This window comes from Chionomys nivalis, chromosome 4, assembly GCF_950005125.1.
Source record: "Chionomys nivalis chromosome 4, mChiNiv1.1, whole genome shotgun sequence".
Classification (NCBI taxonomy): domain Eukaryota; kingdom Metazoa; phylum Chordata; class Mammalia; order Rodentia; family Cricetidae; genus Chionomys; species Chionomys nivalis.
In genome coordinates, this window is record NC_080089.1 from 85,328,770 (window position 1) to 85,354,682 (window position 25,913).

Sequence of the window (25,913 nt, forward strand, 5' to 3'; positions counted from 1 at the left end):
AGAACTTCATATTTTTGAAGAAAGAAATTGAAGATGTCAGAAGATAGCAAGATCTCCTGTGCTCATGGATTAGGATTAAGATAGCAGAAATGGCCATCTTACCAAAAGCAATATACAGATTCAATTCAATCCCCATTAAAATTCCAACACATTTCTTTAAAGACCTTGAAAGAACAATATTCAATTTCATATGGAAAAACAAAACAAACAAACAAACAAAAACCAGGATAGCTCAAACAATCCTGTACAATAAAAGAACTTCCAGAGGCATCACCATCCCTGATTTCAAACTCTACTACAGAGCTATAGTAATAAAAATCACATGGTATTGGCATAAAAACAGACAGGTGAATCAATGGAATTGAATTAAAGACCCAGACATAAATCCACACACCTATGAATATCTAATTTTTGATAAATAAGCCAAAATTCTACAGTGGAAAACAAGAAAGCATCTTCAATAAATGGTGCTGGCATAACTGGATATGTCATGTAGAAGAATAAAAATATACTCATGTCTATCACCCTGTACAAAACTTAAGTCCAAATGGATCAAAGACCCCCACCAGATACCCTGAACCTGATAGAAGAGAAAGTGGGAAATAATCTTGAATGCTTTGGCAGAGAAGTGGTGTAGGAGGTCCTTCTGTCTTTGTGTTGCTTTCATTGATTTGGGCCCTTGATAGGGCAGAACTTAGGTAGGTGGGAGAAGATGCAACTGAATTCTGGGAGGAAGATAGCAAGGTGGGAAGGCGGGGGGTGGGTAGGGCTTGCCATGGAGCCGCCATCAGAGTAACACAAGCTGAATCTTTGCTGGTAAGCCACTACCACGTGGCGATGTACAGATCAATAGAAATGGGTTAAATCAAGATGTGAGAGTTAGCCAATAAGAGGCTAGAGCTAATGGGCCAAGCAGTGATTTAATTAATACAGTTTCCATGTGATTATTTCGGGGCGCCGGGACAAACAAGCAGGCCCTTCTCCTACAGAGGAGACAACTTTCTGAACAGAACACCAATAATAGCACAGGTACTAAGATTGACAAAAAATGGGATCTCATGATATTGAAAGGTTTCTGTAAGATAAAGGATGTTGTCAATAAGACAAAATGGCGGCAGCCTATAGAATGGGAAAATATCTTCACCAACCCCACATTCAACAGGGTGCTGATTTTCAAAATATATAAAGAATTCAAGAAACTAGATCTCAACAAACTAATCCAATTTAAAAAAGGAATACAAATCTAAAGAGAATTCTCAAGTGAAGAATCTCAAATGGCTGAGAAACATTTAAGGAGATGTTCAACATCCTTATCCATCAGAGAAATGCAAATCAAAACAACTTTGAGATTCCATCTTACACCTTCAGAATGGCCAAGAATAAAACCATAGTTGACGCTAGACAGTGGTGACACACGCCTTTAATCCCAGCACTCGGGAGGCAGAGGCAGGCAGATCTCTGTGAGTTCGACGCCAACCTGGTCGACAAGAGCTAGTTTCAGGACAGGCTCCAAAGCTACAGAGAAACCCTGTCTCGATATACCAAAAACAACACCCCAGTCTAAAGAGGACATGGAACAAAGGTAACACTTCTCCATTGCTGGTGGGAGTGTAAACTTGTACAGCCACTTTGGAGATCAGTATGATGGTTTCTCAGAAAACTGGGAATCAATCTACCATAAGACCCACTCTTGGACATATGCCCAAAGGAAGCTCAACAATATCACAAGAACACTTGCTCAACTATGTTCACAGCAACTTTATTTGTAATAGTCAGAAGCTGGAAACAACGTAGATGTCCCTCAATCAGCTGTTAAAAACAAGGCAAATGGATGGAACTAGAAAAAAATCATCCTGAGTGAGGTAACCCAGACTGAGAAAGACAAGCATGGTATACTAGTTCATAAGTAGGTATTAGATGTAAATAAAGGATAACTATGCCATTATACACAGACCCAAAGAGACTAGGTAACAAGAAGGGAACCTGCATGGGACAGACCTAGTAACTCTGTATATATATGACAGTTGAGTAGCTTGGTTCTCTTGTGGGACTCTAAACAGTGGGAACAGGGGCTGTCTCTGACTCTTTTACTGGTTTTTGGGAACCTACTCCTCATACTGGGTTGCTTTGCTCACACTTAATACATGGGGAAGTGCATAGTCTTACTGCAAGTTGATATGCCATGTTTTATTGATACTCATGGGTGACCTTCCCTTTCCTAAACAGAAACGGAGGAGTGGATTGCAGGGTGGAGGTGATGGACTGGGAGGAGGGAAAACTGTGACCAGGATGTAAAATAAATTATTTTAAAATGAAGATATCTTGCACTTGATTATTCTGTCAGAATCAGAAAGGAGTTGCTGATGGAGCTCAAGAAGACACAGTGGATCTAGACTTCTTTTATATGGAATCACACTGGCGGACAAGGATGCTCTGAGATGTTTGTTAAAGTGAGGGCTGGGAATGACCCACTCCCATACTCCATCTCTGCTATCTTGAAGCACTTACCTTCATTTTCTGAAACTGTTGTTCCATGGTGCGAAGGCTTTTCTTTGCTTCTTCATCTTTGCCCTCCAGATCAGCTTCTAGCTTTTTTATCCTCCTTTCCATAAACTCTACTGTATTTCTATCTACTGAATCACCAGCTGCGGAGGCAGCCAGAATCAAAGCAGGTAAAGAGTTGGGGTATCTTCTCTTCAGAATTCCTTCCATTTCTTTAACCTATGAAAATGTGTTAAATATCTTTAAGTTGACAAATATACATAAAGAAGCAGTTTAATGTCTAGGCTTAGATTATGCCACACCAGTCATGCCAAGGATGTTTACATCCAACCTCCATTCTGAATCAGAGGCACAGGAATGCAGTCATTTCAAAAGATTACCCTCTAACATCTAATTAGCTTGTTCAACCTAGAGATCTCTTACACTCACTCAAAGCACACCTTCAGCCTTGCTATTCTATTGGTAATTGCTGGTCTGCAGTACAGAGCTCTTGTTCTGCCCACTGACCCCTTCATGTGACAGCATTCCTGGTACCTACTGGCTGAAAATGTACCGATCTGCACAGAGCAGGCAATGCACTACCACAGACACAGACCACCCTAAGCACCTGCCTGTCTAGGACATCAGCCCTCCCTGCCAAGGAGAGTTAACATTATCCTTTAAAAGAAAAAAATTAAATATATGGGTGTTCTGAGTACCATGTGCATGTAGTGCCTATGGGGGTCAGAAGAATCCCCTGAGACTAGAGTTACAGACTGTTGTGAGCTATCGTGTGGATGCTGGGAATCAAACCTGGGGCCTGTGCAAGAGTAGCAAGTGCTCTGAACTGCAGAGCCATGTCTCCTTCTCCTAAAATGACCTTCTTAAAGTCTTCATCAGAGACTACCTTCACTCAGTCTACAAACCAATGATGTATTTTAAGACTTTTCTGTAAGAGAGTACTATGCTTCAATGCACAGAAACTGCAGCTTGGTATTACAGGAGCCAGAGCCTGCACCTATTTTAAAATGGTATTACGACAGCCATGGCGTTCTGTAAACTATATATTAAACCCAACAGTCTTTGTTTCAACACTTCCCTATTTCATAAGCATGCAATAATACAAAGCTGAGACACAATAGAGCAGAGTGGTTAAGGTTGTGTCTGGTTACTGTGCTCCTCACTCGAGGACCTTGGTCTCCTCAATCCAAATTTCTTCTTTATGGGTAAAACAAAGATATCAACAATATTAACCCCCAGGATTCAAACAGGGAGGATCAACTAACTTCTATCTTGATAAGCATTTGCTGTGTATCAGTATACAGTTAGCACTGATAAATGCTGGCTTTTAGTATGAATTTGTCTAAAAAGGGACTAAATTTCCTAACTGTTGGAGCTCAGAAACCTATGAGCAGACAACACAACTCACAGTAGAAATTCTGGGACATACTGGCTGCAAAGCGAGCAGTAAGCATTTCGACTTCTTAAAACTGCCTCCTTGTTGCACACTATCAACTGAGCTCTATCCAGACACATATCACAAATTTACTTTACCAGGACAGCATTCAGAGCTGTTTCCTCTGGTATTAACAACCTAGTAATCGGAGTGAATTACTAATTAGGGCAGGTATACATGACACATATGTTAAAAAGAGAACTAGATTAAACTATTTTAAATTAATAGATTTGTTTTAATATTAAAATGTCATATGAAATACATAATACTTTTTTGGTAAAAAATTAAATTTTGTCTGTACCTTCTTTATTTTGGGTTAAAATTTTATTCTTTGGTTAATGTCTGTCTGGTATACAAGGTCAATTTTAAAAAGATCTCAGACAATTAAACTATGAAATAGTCCATTAAATAAAAGTATGAAGAGATAATGTAAGTTTTCTTATAAAGTACATCCAATTAGCCTCATTCTTACTTATATTCTATTTAGAAAGTACATTTTACTTACAGCTGATCCATTTCAGAACATGACTTGAAATGATTCTAACTATACTGTGATATATTCTGGCTGTAAAGCAGATGTTCAAGCATAAAATCATTACAAAAGAAGTGCTCAAGGAGACAGAATAAGTAAGCATATCAGATAAGCACAGGTAGCAACCTAACTAAAAATATTATCAAAGAGTATTTTTCAAGGATCTACCCTCAGATGGATAATCAACAAATGTTCAGTCAGAGTGCGACTGTTATAAACAGTGTGTTTCTGGCCAATATGGAGCCCCACCTGGGGATGGGGAGGTAGGAAAAGAGTGTGTGTGTATAGACCTGCACTGGCAAACACAAGCCTTGTCAACCTTGAGCGCTGGTCTTCAGGTGGAGTCTTAGGAGACAGGATTTTTATAGGATATTTTACAGGTGTCTGGGGCTTGTGGACTGGGCTTGTTGGCTAGACACCCAGTAAACCCCTCCAGAACTGGGATGACAGGCATACGCTGCCATGCTGTCTCTGGAGGCCCTGAGGAGTGACCTCAGGTCCTCAGGCTTGCACAGCAAGCACTGAAATGACTGCGCATCTCTCCAGCCCCACCATCTGAAGTCTCACACACATGTCAAGTTTACCACTCCTTTCCTCCCACACATCCACTTGGACATGGTCTCTCTTTAGGAGATCATCTAATGGACTTACTCCTTTGCCTCTATTCCCTCCCAGTACCGGACAGCTATTTCTACACTGGGCAACATAAACCCTAAGCCCTGAAGACAACCTGAACATGATCCCAGCCTACACTCACTTTCAAATACTTCTCACTCTTCAAGCCACTTCTGTCCTGGTCTTTTCTTTAGCCAGATCACTAAGTTATACCTCTTAATACCAGAAAAGGTCCCGTGAAGGTAACAAAGTTGAATTTTACTTCCTCTTAAAACCACTCAGCTCTGTGATGACCTCACAGTCTTGGATCTGTGATGAAATAATAGCTGTCTGTTTAAGTATCCGCAGGCAATTACAAAAGTCCTGCTCCCTCAAAGGCTGGAAAAATCATGCTTTAATATTCAGCTATGAATATAAATGCTACATAGAATGCTTTAAAAACAAAAGGAAATTGTCTGTATCCCTCAAAAACTACTTCAATAAAAAATTCTCCTTTTTGAGAAGCTCCACAGTAAGAGTTTAATGAAGTCTCTTTGCTACAGCCACCCTGAAGTGAACACGTGATGAGCAAGGTGCAGGCTGATGGCCAGCAGATGAGAAATTGAATGTTCTTTGTGTACGGTGTTTGTTTTGTAACATTTCCCAAGTGTTAGCCACATAATTCAGATTCTAAGACCTTTCTTCCTATACTCCCTTCCCACCTATTTTTGGTCAGGATATTATGGATTAATCTAAAAAAAAAAAAAAAAAGGATTTTGCTATGTTTCTGAGATTGTCCTGAATTCCTGTGTTCGAGTGATTACTGCCTCAGCCTCCCATGAAACAAGAATTAAAACTCAATACCCAATGTTTCAAATTTCTGCTTCTGTCTTCCTAAAGCTGGGCAGCAGAAGGACCTCTCATCAATAGATCTGTCTTCCGACAGAGAACACCAGCCTAACGTTCTGCAGATCTGAGCCCTGGGTTATGCAATCTGTCACACACTTTATTGTTGGCACTTTAACGATTTCCTGAATAATTCAGTCTGTATACATTAAAGGTGCTTCAATAAAAATTCATCTCTGACACCTACCTGCCGCTCCAGATCCTGAATTCTTTTGGCATCAAGAGCTCTTTCCTTTGAGCGTAACCTTTGTTGAGTAGTTGGGCTCCCGGACTCAGTTTTCAGTTTTTCAATCTGTTGACAAGGGGAGAACATGGTGATGTAAGGAGTGTATTTACAAGAACAGGAAAGCACCAAAGGTGGGGGCTGCACAATGTTAATTCATTAATTCACTCTGTTACAGACACTGATTGAGCAAATCCTTTGTTCCAAGTGTCTCCAAAAGTGCAGTACTGGAGGCAGAAGATGGCAGCAAACGAGAGAATCTGGGTCATTGGCTTGTAGAGACAGATGGATGACCAGCTAAGTAAATCAACGGGTAAAGAAAATCACTGTACAGAGAGACAGTGCTATCAACCAAACAGAGTGGAGTGAAAGACAAAGAGCAGGGTCAGGCTGGGGAGGAAGCTCAAAGAGTACAAACTGGAGCTGAGTTTTGACAGGAAGAGAGGGAGTGAGGCGTGAGAAAACCCAAGGACAAGGCAGCAAGCGGAATGAGTCTGGAGGAGCTGTGTGGCTAGAGTCTACTCACCGAGTGGTGCCGAGGAGGTGTGAAGCAGACCCTGTGGCTCAGGCCAGATGGTCCCTACAGGCTGTGATAAGCAGCTGGCATTTACCCACAGTTCATCTAAAAAGACTAGTCATTTAAAGTCAAACCAAAACCCAAACTAGCTATAAATCCAGACTCTAGGAGTAAGGGGTCTAGAGTCAGGGATGCGGTGGCACAGCAGAGCATCTCCAGTACAGGAGACAAAGCACAAAGACTAGGGAGCAGTGACAAGATCAGACATGATGACACCACGGCGCCAGGGCTCATGTAAAAAGTACCTCTAGTTTCAGCTTCTCAGCTTCTTCAGTGGCCTCTCGGAGACGAGCTGCATCTTTATCTAGAAGCTCCTGATTCTCGGCGTACCACTGTAACCGCTTCTGCAGACGACTGACTTCTTGTTTATGTGTTTCTTCCAAAATTTTTATTTCATATAATTTTTCACCTAAACAATAAAGTAACTCAATAATCTGATGGTAATTTTTTAAAATATGGAAACAACAAAATTCCAATGTTTTTAAATAAAAAGCCAATGTCTAGCTAATGAAAGCATTATTAAAAAAGAGGAATGAACAAATAATCTATTTATACATCTAGTTGAATCTTCTAGTAATAGAGACAAGAGATTGTGCTTGTAATCCAAAGCTTCTACTTCATAACAAGGATGGCTATCTAGAAATGTGTGATTGCTTCCCATCGACATATGAAAATCGAGTTGTTTCCAGTGGAAAAATAGGTTCAAGAAATAAAAATAAGGAATGTTTATAATTAGTAAAAATGGCATACATTAGTAAGTGGCTTATTTTAGTTAACACAACAAATTTATATGGAAAACATTTTTGAACTTTTGAAAAGTAGTTTACTCCTCTACTTTAGAGATAAGGGAAGGGAACACTGTTTTCTTATACGCAGTTAATGGCTTCTTTGTATGGCGTTTACATTGAAGCTGATGGCACTGTAGATAGAAGACTAACTCTGGCAGAAAGCCAAAGTCCTTCGACCTCTGCAGCTGTGCTCTGCTGCCCTGACCACCTACTCTGCAATATGCTCAAGGCACACACCCAAGCCTCCCTCTGTTCCTCTACTTCCAAATCTCACTGTCTGGGCCTGACTCCAATGCCATTTTTCTCCAAATTCTTGTTGTCTGTACCCCTACCTCCCTATTAAATTCTGTTTATCCTTATCTTTCTCCCCAAATGTTTACTGGTGGGTGCCATGCCATGTTTCTTTTCATTACTATAAAATAATGCAATGTTAAGTGTTCATGTGGCAAAAACAAAACAAAACCAAACAAAACCAAACCAGACAAAGCATGTTTCAGTCCTGCCTTCAGGAAGCTCTCAGCCAGGCTAAGACCACAGGCCTCTAAACAACTCAACACAAAGCTATGAATTAAATTAATGCTGGATTCTCCCTTGATGTTACAACTGTTCTAGTTAAAAGTAAGAAGTATATATCATTTTATCATTCATTTAAAAATGTTTCAAAGATTACAAGTTACCTACAGGGTAAGTATTTTAATGATACCATTCAATTTCTACTTACTTCATGATTGGAACCAAAAGAGAGCAGTCTCAGCAGCACTCACCCGTGGCATAAGCAATCTGCTCTTTGGCTTGGTCTCTCTCTTTCTTCACCTTTTCCAAGTCCACTTCAAGAGCTTGTTTGTCCTGCTTCAGTCTTTTGATATCTTCCATCAGATGGTTTTTCTCTTTCTTGATATTTGAAGGAATATAAAAGTGGGCTACTTCCAAACACAATAAATCATGGGATAGTCTCTCCTCTCAACCCATCAAAAATACTGTTGTGAAATTTCCTGAATTTCAGGTCACATTTTCTGTAAAAGGGTCAGAGGGTGCTCTACCCCTAAACCATTAACTTCCCAGGTTCTAGTACTGATTCCTGTCTTCTCACCATTGCGCTGGAGATCCACACTCTATTATCCTAATGTGTTCTTTTTGAAGGCCTTGGCTTGAACTGCTGTAATTACATCTAAGCATTTCCCTAGGCCTGTTCTTGTAGCAGTTAGCTACAAGACTAGTTACAGTGCTCCAGCTGAGCTCCCTTGTGGTTCTTCTCTTAGGGTGAATCCTAAGTGAACCATGACTTTGAGTGTCACATAACCTGGCTGTGACTGTGACTGAGCACACTAGCCACAGAGGCCTCTTTGGGGCTCTCTGAACACCCCTACCTCTAGAGCACTCCTACCCTCGTCTGCCAGGTATCCCTCTGCAAGGTAACTTGCTCCTTCCTGTCACGACTGCTCAAAAGAAGCCTCAGCAAAACCTCGCCTGGCCACTTTCTCTGAAAATGTAAGCTTTCCCTCTGACTAAAACTCATCACTATCTGATCTATTACCTATTTAACTAAAAGCAGTTTTTTTTTTTTTTAAAGTCAAATTCTCATATGTAACCCTAGAACTCGCTAGGTAGATCAGGCTGGTCTCCAACTCAGAGATCTACCTGCCTGAATTATTTTGATAACTCTTATTACAATTACATAAAAGGGTTGGGCACTAAAATACAGGTTAAGGGGCTGAAGAGATGTGCGATAGTTGGGAGCACTGGCTGCTCTTCCAGAAAACCCAGGTTTGATTCCTAGTATGCACACAGTGGCTCACAACGATCTGTAACTCCAGTTCCAGGGATCTGATGCTCTCTCTGGTCTTGATAGGCACCAGATATATGTGTGGTAAATAGACATATATGCAGGCAAAACACTCATGCAAATAAAGTAAGAATAATTTAAAAATTAAAAGCTAAGTGAATCCCCAAATACCCTGTGTTCCACACCATTGTCAATACTTGGACTATGTCCGTTCCTCTGGTTTGTAAAAATCACGCCTACCCTTCAGAGTCCAGTGTGTAGCCAGGAAAGAGATTCCTAGTAATTCCTTCTATGTCCACACAAACTTGAAACTCTGTTTTATACAACACTGTTCCATGTACGGATTTTTCTCACTTTCTGTGCAATTGGTTTATCTGCGTACTTTATAGTATAAGCACATGGCATGTACTCTGTGTTCATACACACACACACACACACACAACATCAGTCTTAAAACTGCTCTCACAGTAATAAAACTACAGATTCTCACAAATCCTGTATTATACTATGTTATGATTTAAATTAAGTCTGACAAAAGAAAATAAATATGTTCATAAAGCATCATATCATTTTGAATTTTATAGACATCCCAGACTCATTTCATTGTTTAATCTGTGTGGTCCATGGATGTCTTTTCAAGGGTATGAACTTCAAGTTTTCAAAATCCATATACCTTTCTGAAAATACTATGTGTTTAATCACTCTGACTTAGAAATGCTATCTAGCAGTGCTTACTTCATTACAGTAGTCCAGAATTTAAAGTGTCATTGAATTGAACCACACAGTAAATACCCAAATGGATAAGGACTCTGCTTTGGGTTTGCGTAGAAGCAGAAACAGGGCCTGCGTCATGTCAGTACGGTGTATGAGGGGTTCTAGCTGGAAAATAGGACTTTCCTTCCCTGTGAGTTACTGTGCATACAACGAAAACCTTTAACTTCTAAAGAAAGAGGTAGATGCTAGAGAATGGAAAGACAGCTCATTCTCATATTTTGGTATCATTAATATTGTGAAAATGGCCATTTTTACCGGAAGCTATTTACAGATGCAGTGTAATCTCAATCAAAGTCTCCATCTCAATCGATGTGGGATTTCCCACTGTATGCTACAACTGTGTTTTATTACCATTGTTTATTAAAGAAGCTGTTTTGGCAATGGCTTAGTAGAGTGAAGCCAGGCAGGAAATCTGAACACAGATATATAGAGAAAGTAAGCATATTTGGAGGGACGCCAAAGGAGAACCCGGAAACATTTTAGTAAGCCACAGCCTCATGGCAATACACAGATTAATAGAAATGGGTTAATTTAAGATGTAAGAGTTACTTAATAAGAAGCCTGATCTAATAGGCCAAACAGTGTTGCAATTAATATAGCTTCTGTGTGATTATTCAGGTCTTGTTGGCTGGGAAATGAACGAGCAGTCTCTATTTACAAAATGGCATGCCAACGCGGGCCTACTACATCCACTAAAACCTGAGAGTGCTTGGGAAGGAATTCTAGACACAAAAAAACCATAATTAAGCATGGCTTCATGGTAGCAGTATTATCTTTGGGGGCTCTATTTGTTAGAAGTAAGCAGAGACATGATTCCTTTAAGAGAAGGCATCCTGACTCAGTGGTAGCAGCAAAAACTGTGCAGCTCCTTTAAGAAGGCTTCCTGGTTCGTGGTAGTTGCATGAACAGCTTTGGCTCTTTCAGGAGGCTGAGCACATGAATGGGGTTTGTGGGCAGCACAGGTCAAGTGCTTACCAGAGCCGAAGTGGTGAGCAAGGCTCCAGAGCTGGCAGTAAAGGCACCTCCACCATATTGAAAGGCTGAGAGAGGCGGAGGTAGCATCTAGGGCTGCTGCAACCACACTGCTTATTATTTTAAAGCACTCTTGGTCAGAAAAGGATTACAGATATGCAATAAAGACAGATTCAGACAGAAATAAACCTCTGAACAGATCACAGTGTGTTTAAAAAATATACACAGGTTTGGGAGAGAAAGAAAAAAAGTATAGACAGAAAAAGAAATAGTTTAAATAAAAGAAAGTCTTTAAAGAAACAAGTACAGACAGTCATAGATTAAAGGAATAAAGAAAAATAAGCCATGCAAAGATGGAATATACAACAGAGAGTCTGGATTATGAATATTATTGTGTTTTCTTTGAATTTTTTGACTATGAATGAGCTAAGTACAGAGAGACATTTCATCGTATGGGCTGCTAAGCTAAATCAACATATATATTTTAAAAGTTCCTTGACTTCAAAATTTGGGTCTAAGATAAGTTGCTTTGGAAAAGAGGTTGTACTTTTGTTTCCACAGAGGATAGGAAGCTGTGGATTCCTTACTGGCTAATATGGTTTGATCAAACAAGACCTCTAAAGCAAACGTCCAGATGTTCCAACATCTATGCCAGCTTCAGGACTGCTGGCAGAGATGGACCTAGCACACAGGTTACCCCACGAAAGACCTGATCAACAGTGTACCCAATTAGCAGGAAATACTAATAAAACTATATCCAAATTCCCAAATATTGTTTATAAATGATTGTTTTCATTTATATTTCATTGTTTTAAAGGGGGTTGATTGTTAAGTGATTAATGGTCACAGTCAATTTCTATAAAAAATAAGGAGGCTATGCTATAGAGATGAATACTTTGCATTGGTATGAATCTTGGCTTACTGATACAAATTTAAGGTCAATTTTGTTATATGTATGTTTCTGCTCTTGATTAAGGTATTATGTTTGTGCAGCTCATTTAAAAATGTAATGTATAGTTAAGAAATACAGATTAATAAATAGTCATCTATAATAGTCAAACCTGTAAGTCATATTAGTTAGGTTTTCTAGATGTACAGAGATATATTTCAGATGGACAGGTATTCTTCAACCCTTTCAAAGACCTACAGAATATGACATTTAAAATGTTTTAAGAACTTAGAATTTTCTCAACAGTGAGACATGTCTGCTTCTGGCAGTACCAATTACTTCAGAGAGGTTATGGGCATTGAAGAAACTTGTTATGGAATTTGCTTTTAATATGAAAAGGCTAGCCATTTGGGCAAGAAACTGCTCTTGCCTGAACTGCTTGTTGGTATGCTGTATGAACTGGACATGCAGGACTAACAGAAAAATGACTGCTAAAGTTTCCTAAAGAAGATGAGACAGTCCTTCAGGTTTCCTGCTTCATGAGTCTGCCAGACATTCTGTAGGATACAGAAGAAAGTGACTGATAAACTGCCAACAGAGGAAAAACACTCTTTCAAATTTCCTGCTTCATGGAAATGTCTGCTGGATACTATGAGCCTGTAAGCTGAAGACGGAGGCCCCAATGTTACACAAGAACTTTGAGTGACTGTCCTGGCAGCAAGATGTCTCTATCAATTCTAGAATTTTGGAAGTAGCTTACAATGCACTTCTGGTTAACTTAGGTCATATTATATCCTGCTGGGGTCTTTTATAGAGTTGAAGAATAGATAGTTATAGTTTTCCTTAGTTATGATGAAAATTAAAGTAGATATAAATATTGTAACTGTAATTCTTGCTTTGTGCCTGTTTTGTTATATGTAATTATACTATGTTAAAGTCAAAACCTTCCTTTTTATTTAGACAGAAAAGGGGAGATGATGTGGGGTTACCCTCTGTTTGTTATGAATGCTTTATTACCATTGGTTATTAAAGAAGCTGTTCCGGCCAATAGCTTAGTAGAGTAAAGCCACATGGGAAATCTGAATAGAGATATAAAGTAGGCAGAGTTGGAGGAAGAAATCTGAGCTAATATGTCAAACAGTGTGGTAATTAATATAGTTTCTGTGTGATAATTCAGGTCTGAGCAGTTGGGAAATGAAAAGGCAGTCTTTGCCTATACTCAATCTTTACAGAAATAGAAAAAAGTTATAAAATTCACATGGACCCACAACAGACCCCAGATTGCTAACGCAATTCTGAGCAAAAAAAACAAACAAACAAACAAACAAAAAAAAACAATGGAGGGATTACCATTCCAGATTTCAAAACACATGTAGATTCATGGTGATAGAAACAGCATGTTACCGGCATAAACAGACAGAAAGTAGACTAACTGTACAAAATAAAAGACCCAAATTTGAATACAAATAACTAGAGCCTTCTTGTAGTTGACAAAGATTTCAAAAAATACACACTGAAGAAAGTGCTTTCAACAAATGGTACTAAACAACCTGGATGTCCACATGTAGAATAATGAAAATTATTAGATCCCATCTTTTACCCTGCACAAAGCTTAACTTTAAATGGATCAAAGATCTCAGTCTGAAACCCGGAACACTGAAACGGCTGTAAAAACACATGGGCAGTGCTCTTCAACATACAGGCACAGAAAGGACTTCAGGAAGGAGATTGTCCGGGAACTAAGACCACCAACCAGTCTCCACATTTATCTTGAGTATCTGGGATACAATATTTACAATACACAGTCTGCTGTTCAGACGTGCGCTGAGTACTTTGGGAAAAAGATGAAAAGGACATTACCTCCCTACTGTTTCCCTATTTCAGCACACAGTGTATTACCACAGTGAAGAATTTGTTTTTTAAGATTTATTTTTAATTACATGTGTAAGTGTGAGTGCACATGAGCGAAGGGGCCCTTGGATGGCAGGGGTACTGGATCTTTTGGAAATGGAGTTAGAGGTGATCTGTGAACCGCTTAAGTGGGCACTGAGAACTGAACTTGGGTTTTCTGCAAGAGTAGCCACATATTCTTTACCAACACCTGGGCCATCTTTACAACCCTAGGAATCTGTTTGAAATAAATTATATAGTGCTCCAAATGCAATGACTCTGCTCCGGCTCTACGTGATAAATGCCTGAGGAGAGGTTACACTGTAGGGTGGGGGCCATTTCAACCCGTTTCCAAGGTTTTCTGTACATTAAAGTCACAGGAATACTAATGCTAATCTTAGATACTTCTTAATTTTAAATATCTTTAAATATATTTTTTATTTATATATTTATTACAAACATAATTTTCTACAACACTGGAATTTCTATGATAACTTTACCAAACTCAATAGTTAAAATCCTTACTCAACTTACCTGCACCGCCCGTAATTCTGCTAGCAGATCTGTGAAGCTCTGGTTTTTCATGGGTTCTACATTTTCAACTACTTGAGACAGGAAACGATTTTTGTGAACCTGTTCTCTGATTTTCAAAATTAAAAAAAAAAGACTTTATAAGACAAGACATTCCTTTAATACAGAGTATTCTAATGAATCACACTATATAAGACAAGACATTCCTTTAATACAGAGTATTCTAATGAATCACACTCTATGTATCGCAAGAGGAAAAAGATGAAAGTATGGGTGTGTTAAAGGAAAGTAGACAAGAGAAATGCCTACACTTTCTACTTTAGAAGAATAGAAACACTAAGATTTTTGGTTTAATTGAAATTTAAAAATATTTGCTTTTAATTCTAAAAAAATGAAGTGTTACCATTTTTCTAGAGCTTTCTGTACTCGGGGTCTCACTGCTGCTGACTGATTCCTTTGGTCTGACAAATACAAATCTCAATTTTACACACAGAAACAAAACCAGAAACATATCTGGACCTCAGATTCAAATTTTAGATTTTTTTTTCAAGAAATCTCTGTAAGATAATATAGTCCTAATGTTTTAAATAAATTATTTTAATAATTATCTGTTAATTATTTTATCATGGAAGTTCACTTAATTTGGGATTTAGGAATAGTTCTTTCTAGAAGCCAGGTAGTAAAAATGTGGTATTTTAAAAGTTATGTTTACTTATCTAATATCTGACACACAGTTCAAACTGGACTAAGCTGTTGTATGGCTGTATATGACCTTGAACTTCCAAGTCTCCTGTCTCCCTTCAGAGTACATGCATACAAGACTAGTGCATGTGGTACTGGGGACTAAACCCAACCCAGACCTCATCAATAAGCTACATCTCCAGTTCAGATCAGATCTTTGCCAGAAATACTTATGAGAAGCATCTTAAAAGAAGGTGTAAGTATCTTCAAGCATCAGATCAACATACCTGGCTTTGGGGCCAGTCTGACCAAGAGAAAGGGACATTAAAACACTCTCTCTTCTTTCTCTCTCTCCTTCCCTCCTTCTCTCTGTTCACCAATCTGTACAGCTGTCACTTCTGTCTATTATAGGGTGTATATTTTTCTATTTTACACGAAAGGTCAGTATATGTGAATGGCTACACTTTTCATGTTATAAGTCATCTAAAAATGAGAGCCCGTTAATAAATATGGTTAGTATCTGTGATATTCATGGTCACCAAAACTTCTGGTAGCATCCTGAATAATTGGACATTTATGTGGAATGATGTACTAAACAGTCATTTCCTAGTGGAAGACAGTGCCCTCATATGTCCCTGTTTGTAGGTCTGGTGTTTGTTCTTCCACTAGTAAGGTAATGGACCAGGGTTGGGCATGAGTAAGCAGGCTTTGGGGCCACGGCTCTGTGGTGAGTGTCAGATTGTTGGATAGTAACAACTAATAGGTTGTTACTTGGAATGAGTGAGTTCATCTAAACCACAGCCTTTGACCCAGAAGATGTTCTGAGTTCCCTCCCAGCTAAATCCCAGTTAGAGGTACAAACTGTGGCGCGGTCTATTTTCTGGGGCTCCCTCGCGACCTCAGGTTCCCTCTGAGATCAGACCCTTTGCATCCTCTCCCTCTCCTCTTTCACATTCTCTCTTTCTAGAATTATGATTTATTTCTCTTTCCAGAGTTATTCTACAGTTAATTCTGTTTCTACAGAACCTAAGGCCAAGCTGATACTGTGGATTTATTTTTTACTTTTGTATTATTAATCAAATCATTGTTTAGGGACCAGTTATCTACCGACAAAGGCAAGTGCTCTATTTTCAGTTCTATGAAAGCAACGTCAAACTCACATATGGATACACTGAGAATACTGGAGTATATACTAGCTATCAATTACTGAAAGAAAAATCCTCTGGATATGCAATGTAACATTTACGAGACAGGAAATCAGTGTACAAATGAAAACAGATACATGTAAAAGTATTTACCATTTCTAAGAAGAAGCCTCATTATTAATATGGTAACAATATGCTTAGAAAGAATTAAGTATATTTAAGTGTCAGAAATTCAAAAGAACTTACTTTAAAGAGGCTAGCTCACTAAATAAATTCTGATTTTCCTTAAACATTCGCTCTTCGTTTTTCTTATTTTGTTCTTGAAGATCTTTTACTTGATTATACAACCTTTCATTTTCCTTTTTAAAAACAGAAAAAAATGATTTCAGCTAAAAGTTAGCAGAACTTTGTGACATGAAGAGGCGTAGGTAAGTCACTTAGGTGGGCTTTACAATTTCCTTAGATTTTAATTTTATAAAACCCTTTTCACATATCTTTTATTATCTTAGAAGGCAAGTTCTCTAGACATAACTCTTTCTAAAATGTTAAAAATTTTAGAAACTTGCAAAGAAGTTATAGAATTCCCCAAACTAAAGAGTCTAATGTCAAAGTGATACACTAAATTTGACCAGAGTAAAGGCAAAAGAGAGAGTGGAGAAGCCTAGCAATTACGTGTGGGCTGGGGTGGGAAAGCCCAGCAGGACTATATACCAGTTCTGGTTCTGGCCAGAAAGGACAAACATCAGGACTAGAGGAAAATTCCAGGAGCCTGACTTCTAACAGTAGGGTAATTAGATATGGAACAAATGAATCTGTGATTAGAGCTCTGACATACTGACCTCACTTTATATTGAGAATTTTCTGAAAATTAAAGGCTTTTGAGGTGGTAACAAAAACTATGGATTATCACAGCATGTGTGAACTAGTGCCTGGTAGATGGCATGTCAACACACACAAGGAACTTGTGTACTGTCTTCTGAGGGGACAGCTGACATACTTAGAGCCTGTGAAATCTTAAAGTCCCTCTCTGTATGGCAGGATGAGACAGGGGATGAGGATCTCGATGGTCTCCCTAAACTGAGGCAGAACATCTGGCGTGGTGAAAATGCTTTCCCCAGTCTTCTCTGGCTGATGAAGAGAGGCGCAGAGCTCAGATTATAGTTGTAAAAGGGAACTTTAATGAGGTGGAAGACGAGAGGAGGCAGAGAAGGAAGCTACATCTTAAACTTGCTGCTATCAACAGCTCACACTAAACAAAAACAAGCTCATCCTTGAGGCAGCAGCACTTGAGAGCAGACTGATGGCTGAAAACAATAGCAAGACTAGTCACAACCTATTACAAACTGTGTAGAAGCTAAGGGAAATATGCTCATTTCTAAGGAACATGGCTATTAAAATAGCATGCAACAGTTTCTGACTGGTTACTGTATTCCAGGTTAGGGGGCTGGTTTGTATTGTTTTATTTTGAATTTCACTATTCCCTTGTCTTATTATCCCTACTCATAAAGACAGAGGAAGGGTAAGAGGGTTGGACATGGCTCCACAGCAGGTGTTAGAGTTAAGACTTAAAACTAGGTTTTTATTTAAACCAGAATTGATGCTCTTAGCTATTTTACTCTGGCTAATAAATGTGCAGGCCAACTGGGCAAAACAGCGCATGCCTGCACCCAGCACTTGGGAGGTGGATCACAACCTTGAGGACCACCTGGGCCATACAGTGAGTTCCAGAGCACAGGAGGGAGGGCAAAAAGGACGAGGAGAGGGAAAAGGTAGGGGAAGAACACTGCTCAAATTATTACCTTACTTCTATCTGCATGTTATTTTAATATACCTTATATTTATAATTAAAGAGTCAAAACCAAAGCCGTCAGAGGCTGAAGAACCGTCACACCTGCTGATATCCCTGAAGAAGAGTCTCTTGTTCTTGTATTTCTTTTTGGATTTGTTTCAGTTTTTCTCCAGTGATGGGATCAGATGTTTCTCCAAGCTGCAGCCACCTCTGTTTTCTGCTTGTTTCTTCAAAGCTACTTAACTTTAAGAAAATGAATAAATTGCTTTATTTGCAAACAGAGAATGAAGAAAGAAGTGAGGAAGATAGAGAGGTTCTCAGACCCACACAACCTCCATTATGGTCGTCCTGGGGAGTGCCATGAGCACTGTCAAGTCAGCACAGTGCTTTGTGAGAGAAGAACTCACAAACACTGTTGTGACTCTGGTTCTAGACATTCTACTGCACTCTTGCTGGAACTCTCGTTTCTCTGAAGGGTATAAGGAACTCACTGACTTGTTTTTAAAAGAATAGCTAATACAGGAAAATCATCAAAATGGGCCATGTTTGATTTCAATTCACTCTGGAGAGAACCAAGAACCAAGTCTGTATTGTATACAGTAAATACATCAAGGAGAACAGCTCCAGGCACCAGGATAACAGGGAATTTGAAAGGAAGCATAGTTAATTTTATTTTATTTTTAATAAATAAGAAAGAAAACCAGAACAGTAATTCGGTACCTTGGCCTGAAGAATGTAATTTTCCTGGTTCAGTTTGAAGAGCTCTCCTTCCTGCTGTCTCTTAAGGTTTTCCAGAGTGTTCTCCAGCTCCTTCTCCTTCTCTGAGAATGTGATTTTAATTTGCTCAATTAGGGCTTGTGCGCCCCTCCATTTTTCCTCTGCATCCTGAGCTCTTTTCAACATAAGTAATTCTTTCTCTCTGTTCTCACCAGAGGATCCTGAAGGCTCCTTTAAAAAAGAAGCATGACTTCACTACATGAGTTGCATGGTTAAGACCAGAACCCAAACAGACAGACAGAGACTGGCAATGACATGGTGATAATGCTCTAGTACAAAGAAACCAGTGAGAATGGTGTGAATAAGGAAAAGAAATTTCATATTTGATACATTAATCAACTTCAATTCCGATATTTTCTTAAGTATGCAATTGACACATTTATAATCTAGTTTTAAAATGATTTTAAAATATGAAAATTATAAATATTAATATGAACTTCAATACTTACAGTCTGGAACTGGACAGAGGAGTCAGCTGTGGAGTCATCTGGCCTCTTAGGTGTAGCTAGGCTACCTTTACTTTGCGAAGATGGTTTATTCAAAACTGCAGGCTTGATGAGTTTTGTTCCAGATAATATTTCTAAATATTATAGACAACAGAAGGAAGCATCATAAAAGTAAGGCTGAATGTGCATACAGCAAAGATGGGCAATAAATGAGGACAGTGGCAATGTAGAGGTAAAACATAGATTGCAACACAGGCTGAGGCACCACCCCACCCCACCCCATGGTCCTTTCGCTGTGGTCCCTGCACCCCAGCAGTCACCCACAATCAACATCCACAGATGGAGCTAAATAAGTGTGAGGAGATGACGAATCAGGATAACTTCAAGACTTTACCACTTTTAACAAATTATGTTGTAAGAGGATCACAGTCAGGATGGCCACATAATGGATCAGAAAGAGCAGCTGGTAAGCATGAAGAATTTTAGTTCAGAGTCACTGTGTCTTGAGCACTCTTGATACTCGGTGTGTGATAGGGTATCACAGCATCGATGGAGCAATGTACATTGCAGAGGATACCATAACAGCTAACCTAAGTCTGATTTCAAAGACTAACAATACTGTTCTAATCCAGTAGCATCATCTAGCAAATTAGAAAAGAATGTGACTAATATATATTTGTCCTAATTTTCTGCTTTTACAGTAACTTCTAAACTCCAAAGATAGGTGAAATTCTGAAGCCTGTATATACTATTCGGTTAGCAACAAGCAATATAGGCAGATGTTTCTGTGGAATATTTTAAAAATTCATTTTATATATCAACTGCAGTTTTCCCTCCCTCATCTTCTCCCACTCCCCCCACATTCCCCAACCCTCCATCCATTCCTCAGAGAGGGTAAGGCCTCCCGTGGGGAGCTAACTAAGCCTAGCCATCCCCACTGCATGAAGGCTGAGTAAGTATCCACCATAGGGAATGGGCTCCACAAAAGCCAGTTTGTGAATCAGGGATGAACCCTGGTCCCACTGCCAGGGGTCCCACAAACAGACCAAGCCACACAATTGTCACCTACATTCAGAGGGCCTAGTTTGGTCACATGCAGACGTACCAGTTGTCAGTTCATGAACTCTCACTAGCTTGGGTCAGTTGTCTCCATGGGTTTCCCCATCATGATCTAATTTACCCCCTCTTGCTCACATAATCCCTCCTCCCTCTCTTCGACTGGACTCATAGAGGTCGGCCCAGTGCCTGGTTATGGATCTCTGCATCTGTTTCGAAACCATCAGTTACTGGATGAAGATTCTATGATGACAATTAGGTCAATCACCAGTCTGATTACAGGAGAAGGCCTGTGCAGGCGCCCTCTCCACTATTGCTAGGAGTCTTAGCCAGGGTCATTGTTGTGGATTCCTGGGAGTTTCCCCAGCACCAAGTTTCTCCCTAACCCACAATGGTTCCCTCTATCAACATGCCTCTTTTACTGTTCTCCCTCTCTGTCCCTCCCCCAGCCTGACCATCCCATTCCCTCATGTTCTCATTCCCCATTCCCTCTTCTCCCCCCACCCCCAGTTTATCCAGGAGTAATACCACTCTTAAGCATATACCCAAAGGATGCTCAATCATACAACAAGGATATCTGCTCAACTATGTTCATAGCAGCATTATTCATAATAGTCAGAACCTGGAAACAACCTAGATGCCCCTCAACCAAAGAATGGATAAAGAATATGTGGTACATTTACACAATGGCGTACTGCTCAGCAGTAAAAAAACAATGACATCATGTAGGCAGATGGATGGAACTAGAAAAAAATCATCCGGAGTGAGGTAACCCAGACCCAGAAAGACAAAGAGTATGTACTCACTCCTAAGTGGATAGTAGATGTAAAGCAAAGGATAACCAGGCTACAGTCCGCAGCCCCAGAGGAGCTAGATGGCAAGGAGGACCCTAAGAGGGACACAAATGCATCGCCCTAGGAAGGGGAAATAGGTGAGAGCTTCTGTGCAATCTTAGAGCCCACATTCAAATGTGTCAGGCTTAACACTCTATGAACGTTATCCAGCTGTTTTAAAGGTAAATAAATAACCTCATTTTTTTTTACAATTATTTCCTCAAGATTTGTTTAAATGTATTTTTTAAATTAAAACTATCTTCACATATTTGGAAAATATAGAAAAGCTAAAAGAATTCAGTACTTCCTCACAGAAAGATTCATTTCTATCTTTTTTATAGGCATATAAAGGTTTTCCTTACAGTCATCATCATACTTAAGTGTGTTTCATAATAAATGTCTTAAAGCATCCAAAAAGACTGAATCACTGCAAATGCAGCATATGATCCCTTCCGATCACTGGCAGGTTATACCATGACAAGGGCTGGGAGTGTCCTGCCAGCACACGACTCTCTGAGGACTAGGCAGCTACAAACAGGTGGTTCTGTATGTAGACATTCAACCTGCCAGTCTTTTTACAACAGAATTTCCATTCCTGAATCTTTTTTTCCATAGGTATGAGTGTTTATGGAATATATATCTGGGTACCATGTTTGTGTCTGGTGCCCCAAAGAGGCCAGAAGTGGACACTGAATCTTCTAGTACTAGAGGTACAGACAGTTGTGAGCTACATGCTGGCAACTGAACCAAGTCCTCTGTAAGACATCTATCTGCTATTCCCCCCTACCTAAGAAAGGAAAATTTCTTAATATGAAAATTCAAACAGAAAAACCCTGCAGAATTAGAACTCTAAAGCCCTCTTTGAAGAAACAATGCATTAATCACATTCAACCATAAAGAAATGAACCAAAGTAATTCCACATTGACGTCACTATCGGTAACAGACATTCAATTTACTTAATAACCGGAAGCAAAAACTAAATCTCCAAACTGAGAGAGATATGGTTGCAAGAGAAAATATACCTTGAAAAAGTAAAAACCCTGGTTGGGTGGCATGGGGATGCAGAATATATTACTTCATATTTCACAGAAGGGAAGGAAGTGATTGGCAATACATAAAATTGAAAATAAAGCCAAGAAACAATAATGTGGCTTTAGCAATCTCTCAGCAGTTATCAGAATCTATTTCTTAAGGGGATGTCTTAGAACATGTAATTTTTAAGGATGAAGTTTATCTCCTTGGAGATTTAAGGAATCTATATCTAATATATTTAAGAACTTGTAGGGGCCAGGAGATAACTCTGTGGTGAATAGTGCTGGCTGCTCTTCCATAGCACCCAGGTTCGATGCTTAGCACCCAGCTGGTGGCACACAAACGTCTATCACTGCAGTTCTGGGAGGTCCAATGCCCTCTTCTGGCCCCCTCATGTGCCAGGCATGCAAATGGTGCACAAACATACATGTGGGCTAAACATATAAGTTAAAAAGTTAAAAAAAAAAAAAAGAACTTAAAGTATGATCACATCATTTTTTAGAAACGGAGTTTTAGGTCAGTATGTAAGCTAATGGGTTTCATCTGGCATTTTCGGATATTACTCTTAGAAAATATTTAGTCCATTTATCTACTTCTGCTGTTCACCCACCCAATTTTTCTCTTGTTTAAGACACGCACAGAGAAAAGCCTGATTCAGCACTTAGCACGGCACAATATTTCTTGTTACCTTTTCTTTTTCCTGTTTTCTCCTATTTTTGTATTTTTATTCATCAGCAAGTTTTTTTTAAACAGTATTACTTTACAAAAGAAAGCATAAACATGAAATGCTAAGTAAAAGGTAGCTAGAATAAACAGGCAGCCCCCACGTGACAAGTCTGTAGTCACTAACCCTCTAAACAGACACCTAATTCTACATGGGCAGCAACGTGCTTAGCTCACAATGACTGCACCCCAAACTGTATGCAAACTGGGGTGGCAACAAGTTTTAGTCAAAAGATGGACGCAAAAGGTTCCTAGGTGAAGGGTTTCAGGGAAGAGATTCTAATAAAAGCACCATAGATTTGGCTGCTCCACTGTCATTCCACCTCATGGCTGAATGTGGAGACAGACATCACTGTGTAAGAATGGAGACAGAGGGAGCTGGGGAAATGGTTCAGTGGATAAAAGCATGTATTTATTTTTCTTGCAGAGGACCTAAGTTTGCTTCCCGAAACCCACATCAGGTGACTCACAATCACTGGTAACTCCAACTCCAGGGCATCTGACATCTCTCTCAAAAATAAATCTTACAAAAAAGACAGAAGTCGCATTGTATGGATTCTGCAACAGGAAAGATGGGATCTATCTGGTTCCTTTCCCAGCTGTAAATCTCAGCTCCCTATCTCTGGACTCACACTTAGATCAAAGACAAAAGACTTCCATTTGGTTAAGCAACTGGGCTTAATTTTTATTCTAACCAATGATGATCTGAACTGCCCTACTGTGCTTCCCAAGGAACCCAACCTGTAATAATTATTCCAAAAAAATTACAGTTCTGAGTAAAATTAAAGCTACTCTGGGCAGATTATCAAAAAAGAGACAAATACAAAAAACCCATACTGAACAGTCTAACGAGATACTACAGTAGTTCAGTGAAAGAACAGGTCCACTGTTGTGGAATATTATTTTAGCCAGGCAAAGATGTGTTACGCTTGTCTGTGCTGTGGAATATTTAACTATGTGGAGGTGTATTACATTTGTTTCTGCAGCCTTTGTTAACGATGTAAAGAGGTGCTGCATTTGTTTCACCTTGCCTGCCAAAGGAACCTGACTGGTCTGATAAAAAGCTGAATGGTCAATAGTTAAGCAGAAGAAGGATAACCGGGGCTGCCAAGCAGAGAGGTATAAGAAGAAAGAAGAGAGAATGGGGAGCAAGAGAGGAAGATGCCCTGGGCCAGCGAGGCAGCTGGCAGTCAGCAGACACAGGGTAGGACATACAGAGAGAAAGGTAAAAAGTCCCGAGACAAAATGTAAATGAAGAAAAATAGGTTAAGTTATAAGAGCTAGCAAGAAAGGAGCCTAAGCTAAGGCCAAGCATTCCTAAGTCTCTGTGTCATGATCTGAGAACTGGTTGGCAGCTCAAAAGAAAAAGCCTGGTGCAGTCCACCACTGCATGTTTTAGTACAAAAATGAGTAATGTGTTTTGATTCTGATAGTCGCAAATACTTTAAGATTTTGAAATATGGAAGACAAGTTTAGAATATTAGTTAACTCTACTCATAAAAGTATTGTTGCCTTCAATCATTTACATTGATAGCTTCTCAATCACTGTGACACTTGTCTTCATTTGCAATGACTTCAACATACTCAGACTCTGCCAACTCCTTGACTTTGGTTCCTTAATGTTCCTTGCTCTTAGCTGCTCACTCACACTGGTGTGACCTAGGTTCACTTCCAATTATGCAATGACCTTCTAACCTCCAGCTTAGTAATCATTTGGAAGCTTACTTCACATCTTCCCATCTTTCCCTCTTCACTGCCCTGTGATGGCACGGTGTTTGATTCTGAGAAGACTGAAGCAAACAGAGGTAACAATCACATTTCCTCCCTCTCACATCTATCCAGCTGCCAGCTGGTGCTCTCTTCCTGTGTTCCACATTTCCTAGAACTCAGAACTGTCCACATTCCTAGGTAATGAAGTCCTACTGTGCACCATTATAGTTCTAAGTCAAGGACACTGCCCTGGCAATTACTCCCTCTATCTACCACACTGTCCACTCTTTCTCTTTCCATTCAGTCTTTCTTAAGGGCATACATGTGCAGTATGTGTGTAAGTGTGTGGAGGTGTAGAGCCAGAAAACAACTTTTAGGAGCTGGTTCTCTCCTTCAGGACTAACTTAGGATGCTAAGGCTGGAGTGGCAAATGTCTTTACCCACAGTGCTACTGTGGTGGCCCCCTAACTGTCTCTCAACTCCTTTCAAGTCAGCTTCTGCTCCATCTTCTGCCTTTCACAGGAACTTTCCTCCAGAACGTCCTATTACTTGAAGCACTAATTCTATCCACATTCTTGCCTACTCAATCTGCCTTGCAGTCAGCTCTGCCAGGAAACTGACCTCCACCGCTGATGGCCACCAACTTGCTAAAACTGAAGAGCAGTTCTTAGTTCAGCTTCTTCCCCTGTGGGCAGCAAATAGCAGAAGAGACGCTCCTTGAGTTACATCTTCCCTAGACTGAAGGTTCTGTCAGGGCTCTCCTCCCTCACTCTGCCTTCCTTGCAGATCCCTTTTGTTCTGTTTGACCGGCTAGAGTGAGCCTGTTTGTGTTTACCCTCTAGTTATCCTGTCATAGCGTCAGCTGCCAAAAGACACAGTCTTAAGGGTCGTATGGAAAGAAGGAAAGTCCATTAAGGAGTTGCCTCCAACAGATTGGTCTGTGGATGGCATGTCTGCGGGGCATTTCCTTGACTACTAAGAAGTAGAAGGGTCCACTGTAGGAGGTGCAACCCCTAGGCAGGGAGACCCCGGATGTGTAAGAAAGATAGCTGAGAGATCTAGGACAACCAGGTCAGTAAGCTGTGTACCTGTGTGCATTCTGCTTCAAGTCCCTGCTTTGGCTTGCCATAAGGACGGACTGTAGCCTATAAGTGAGAGCAAATTCTTCTTCCCCAAGTTGCTTTTGTATCATAACAACAGAAAGAGGTAACAAGAACATCCTCCTGCTCTGCCAGTGCTTATAACAACGCCTCTTCTGGTCTTTAGTAAGTTCTCAAATGGTATCTTCAGTTTACACTTCCTCTTGGACGGCAGACTTTCAATC

General features: G+C 39.8%; 1 protein-coding gene across 3 annotated transcripts in view; it reads right to left on the reverse strand.

The window, feature by feature from the left end:
- Positions 1-25,913, reverse strand: part of Cep162 (centrosomal protein 162) — a 78,645-nt gene that overhangs the window by 20,218 nt on the left and 32,514 nt on the right. For all 3 annotated transcript variants that reach the window (XM_057768549.1, XM_057768548.1, XM_057768550.1), the window contains 9 exons: positions 19,238-19,368; positions 18,732-18,959; positions 18,114-18,254; positions 16,469-16,581; positions 14,400-14,505; positions 8,322-8,448; positions 7,015-7,178; positions 6,157-6,261; positions 2,509-2,721 (listed from right to left, as the gene is read on the reverse strand). In XM_057768549.1, coding sequence (XP_057624532.1) covers positions 2,509-2,721; positions 6,157-6,261; positions 7,015-7,178; positions 8,322-8,448; positions 14,400-14,505; positions 16,469-16,581; positions 18,114-18,254; positions 18,732-18,959; positions 19,238-19,368 — 1,328 coding nt within the window. The remainder of the gene's footprint in view (positions 1-2,508; positions 2,722-6,156; positions 6,262-7,014; positions 7,179-8,321; positions 8,449-14,399; positions 14,506-16,468; positions 16,582-18,113; positions 18,255-18,731; positions 18,960-19,237; positions 19,369-25,913) is intronic.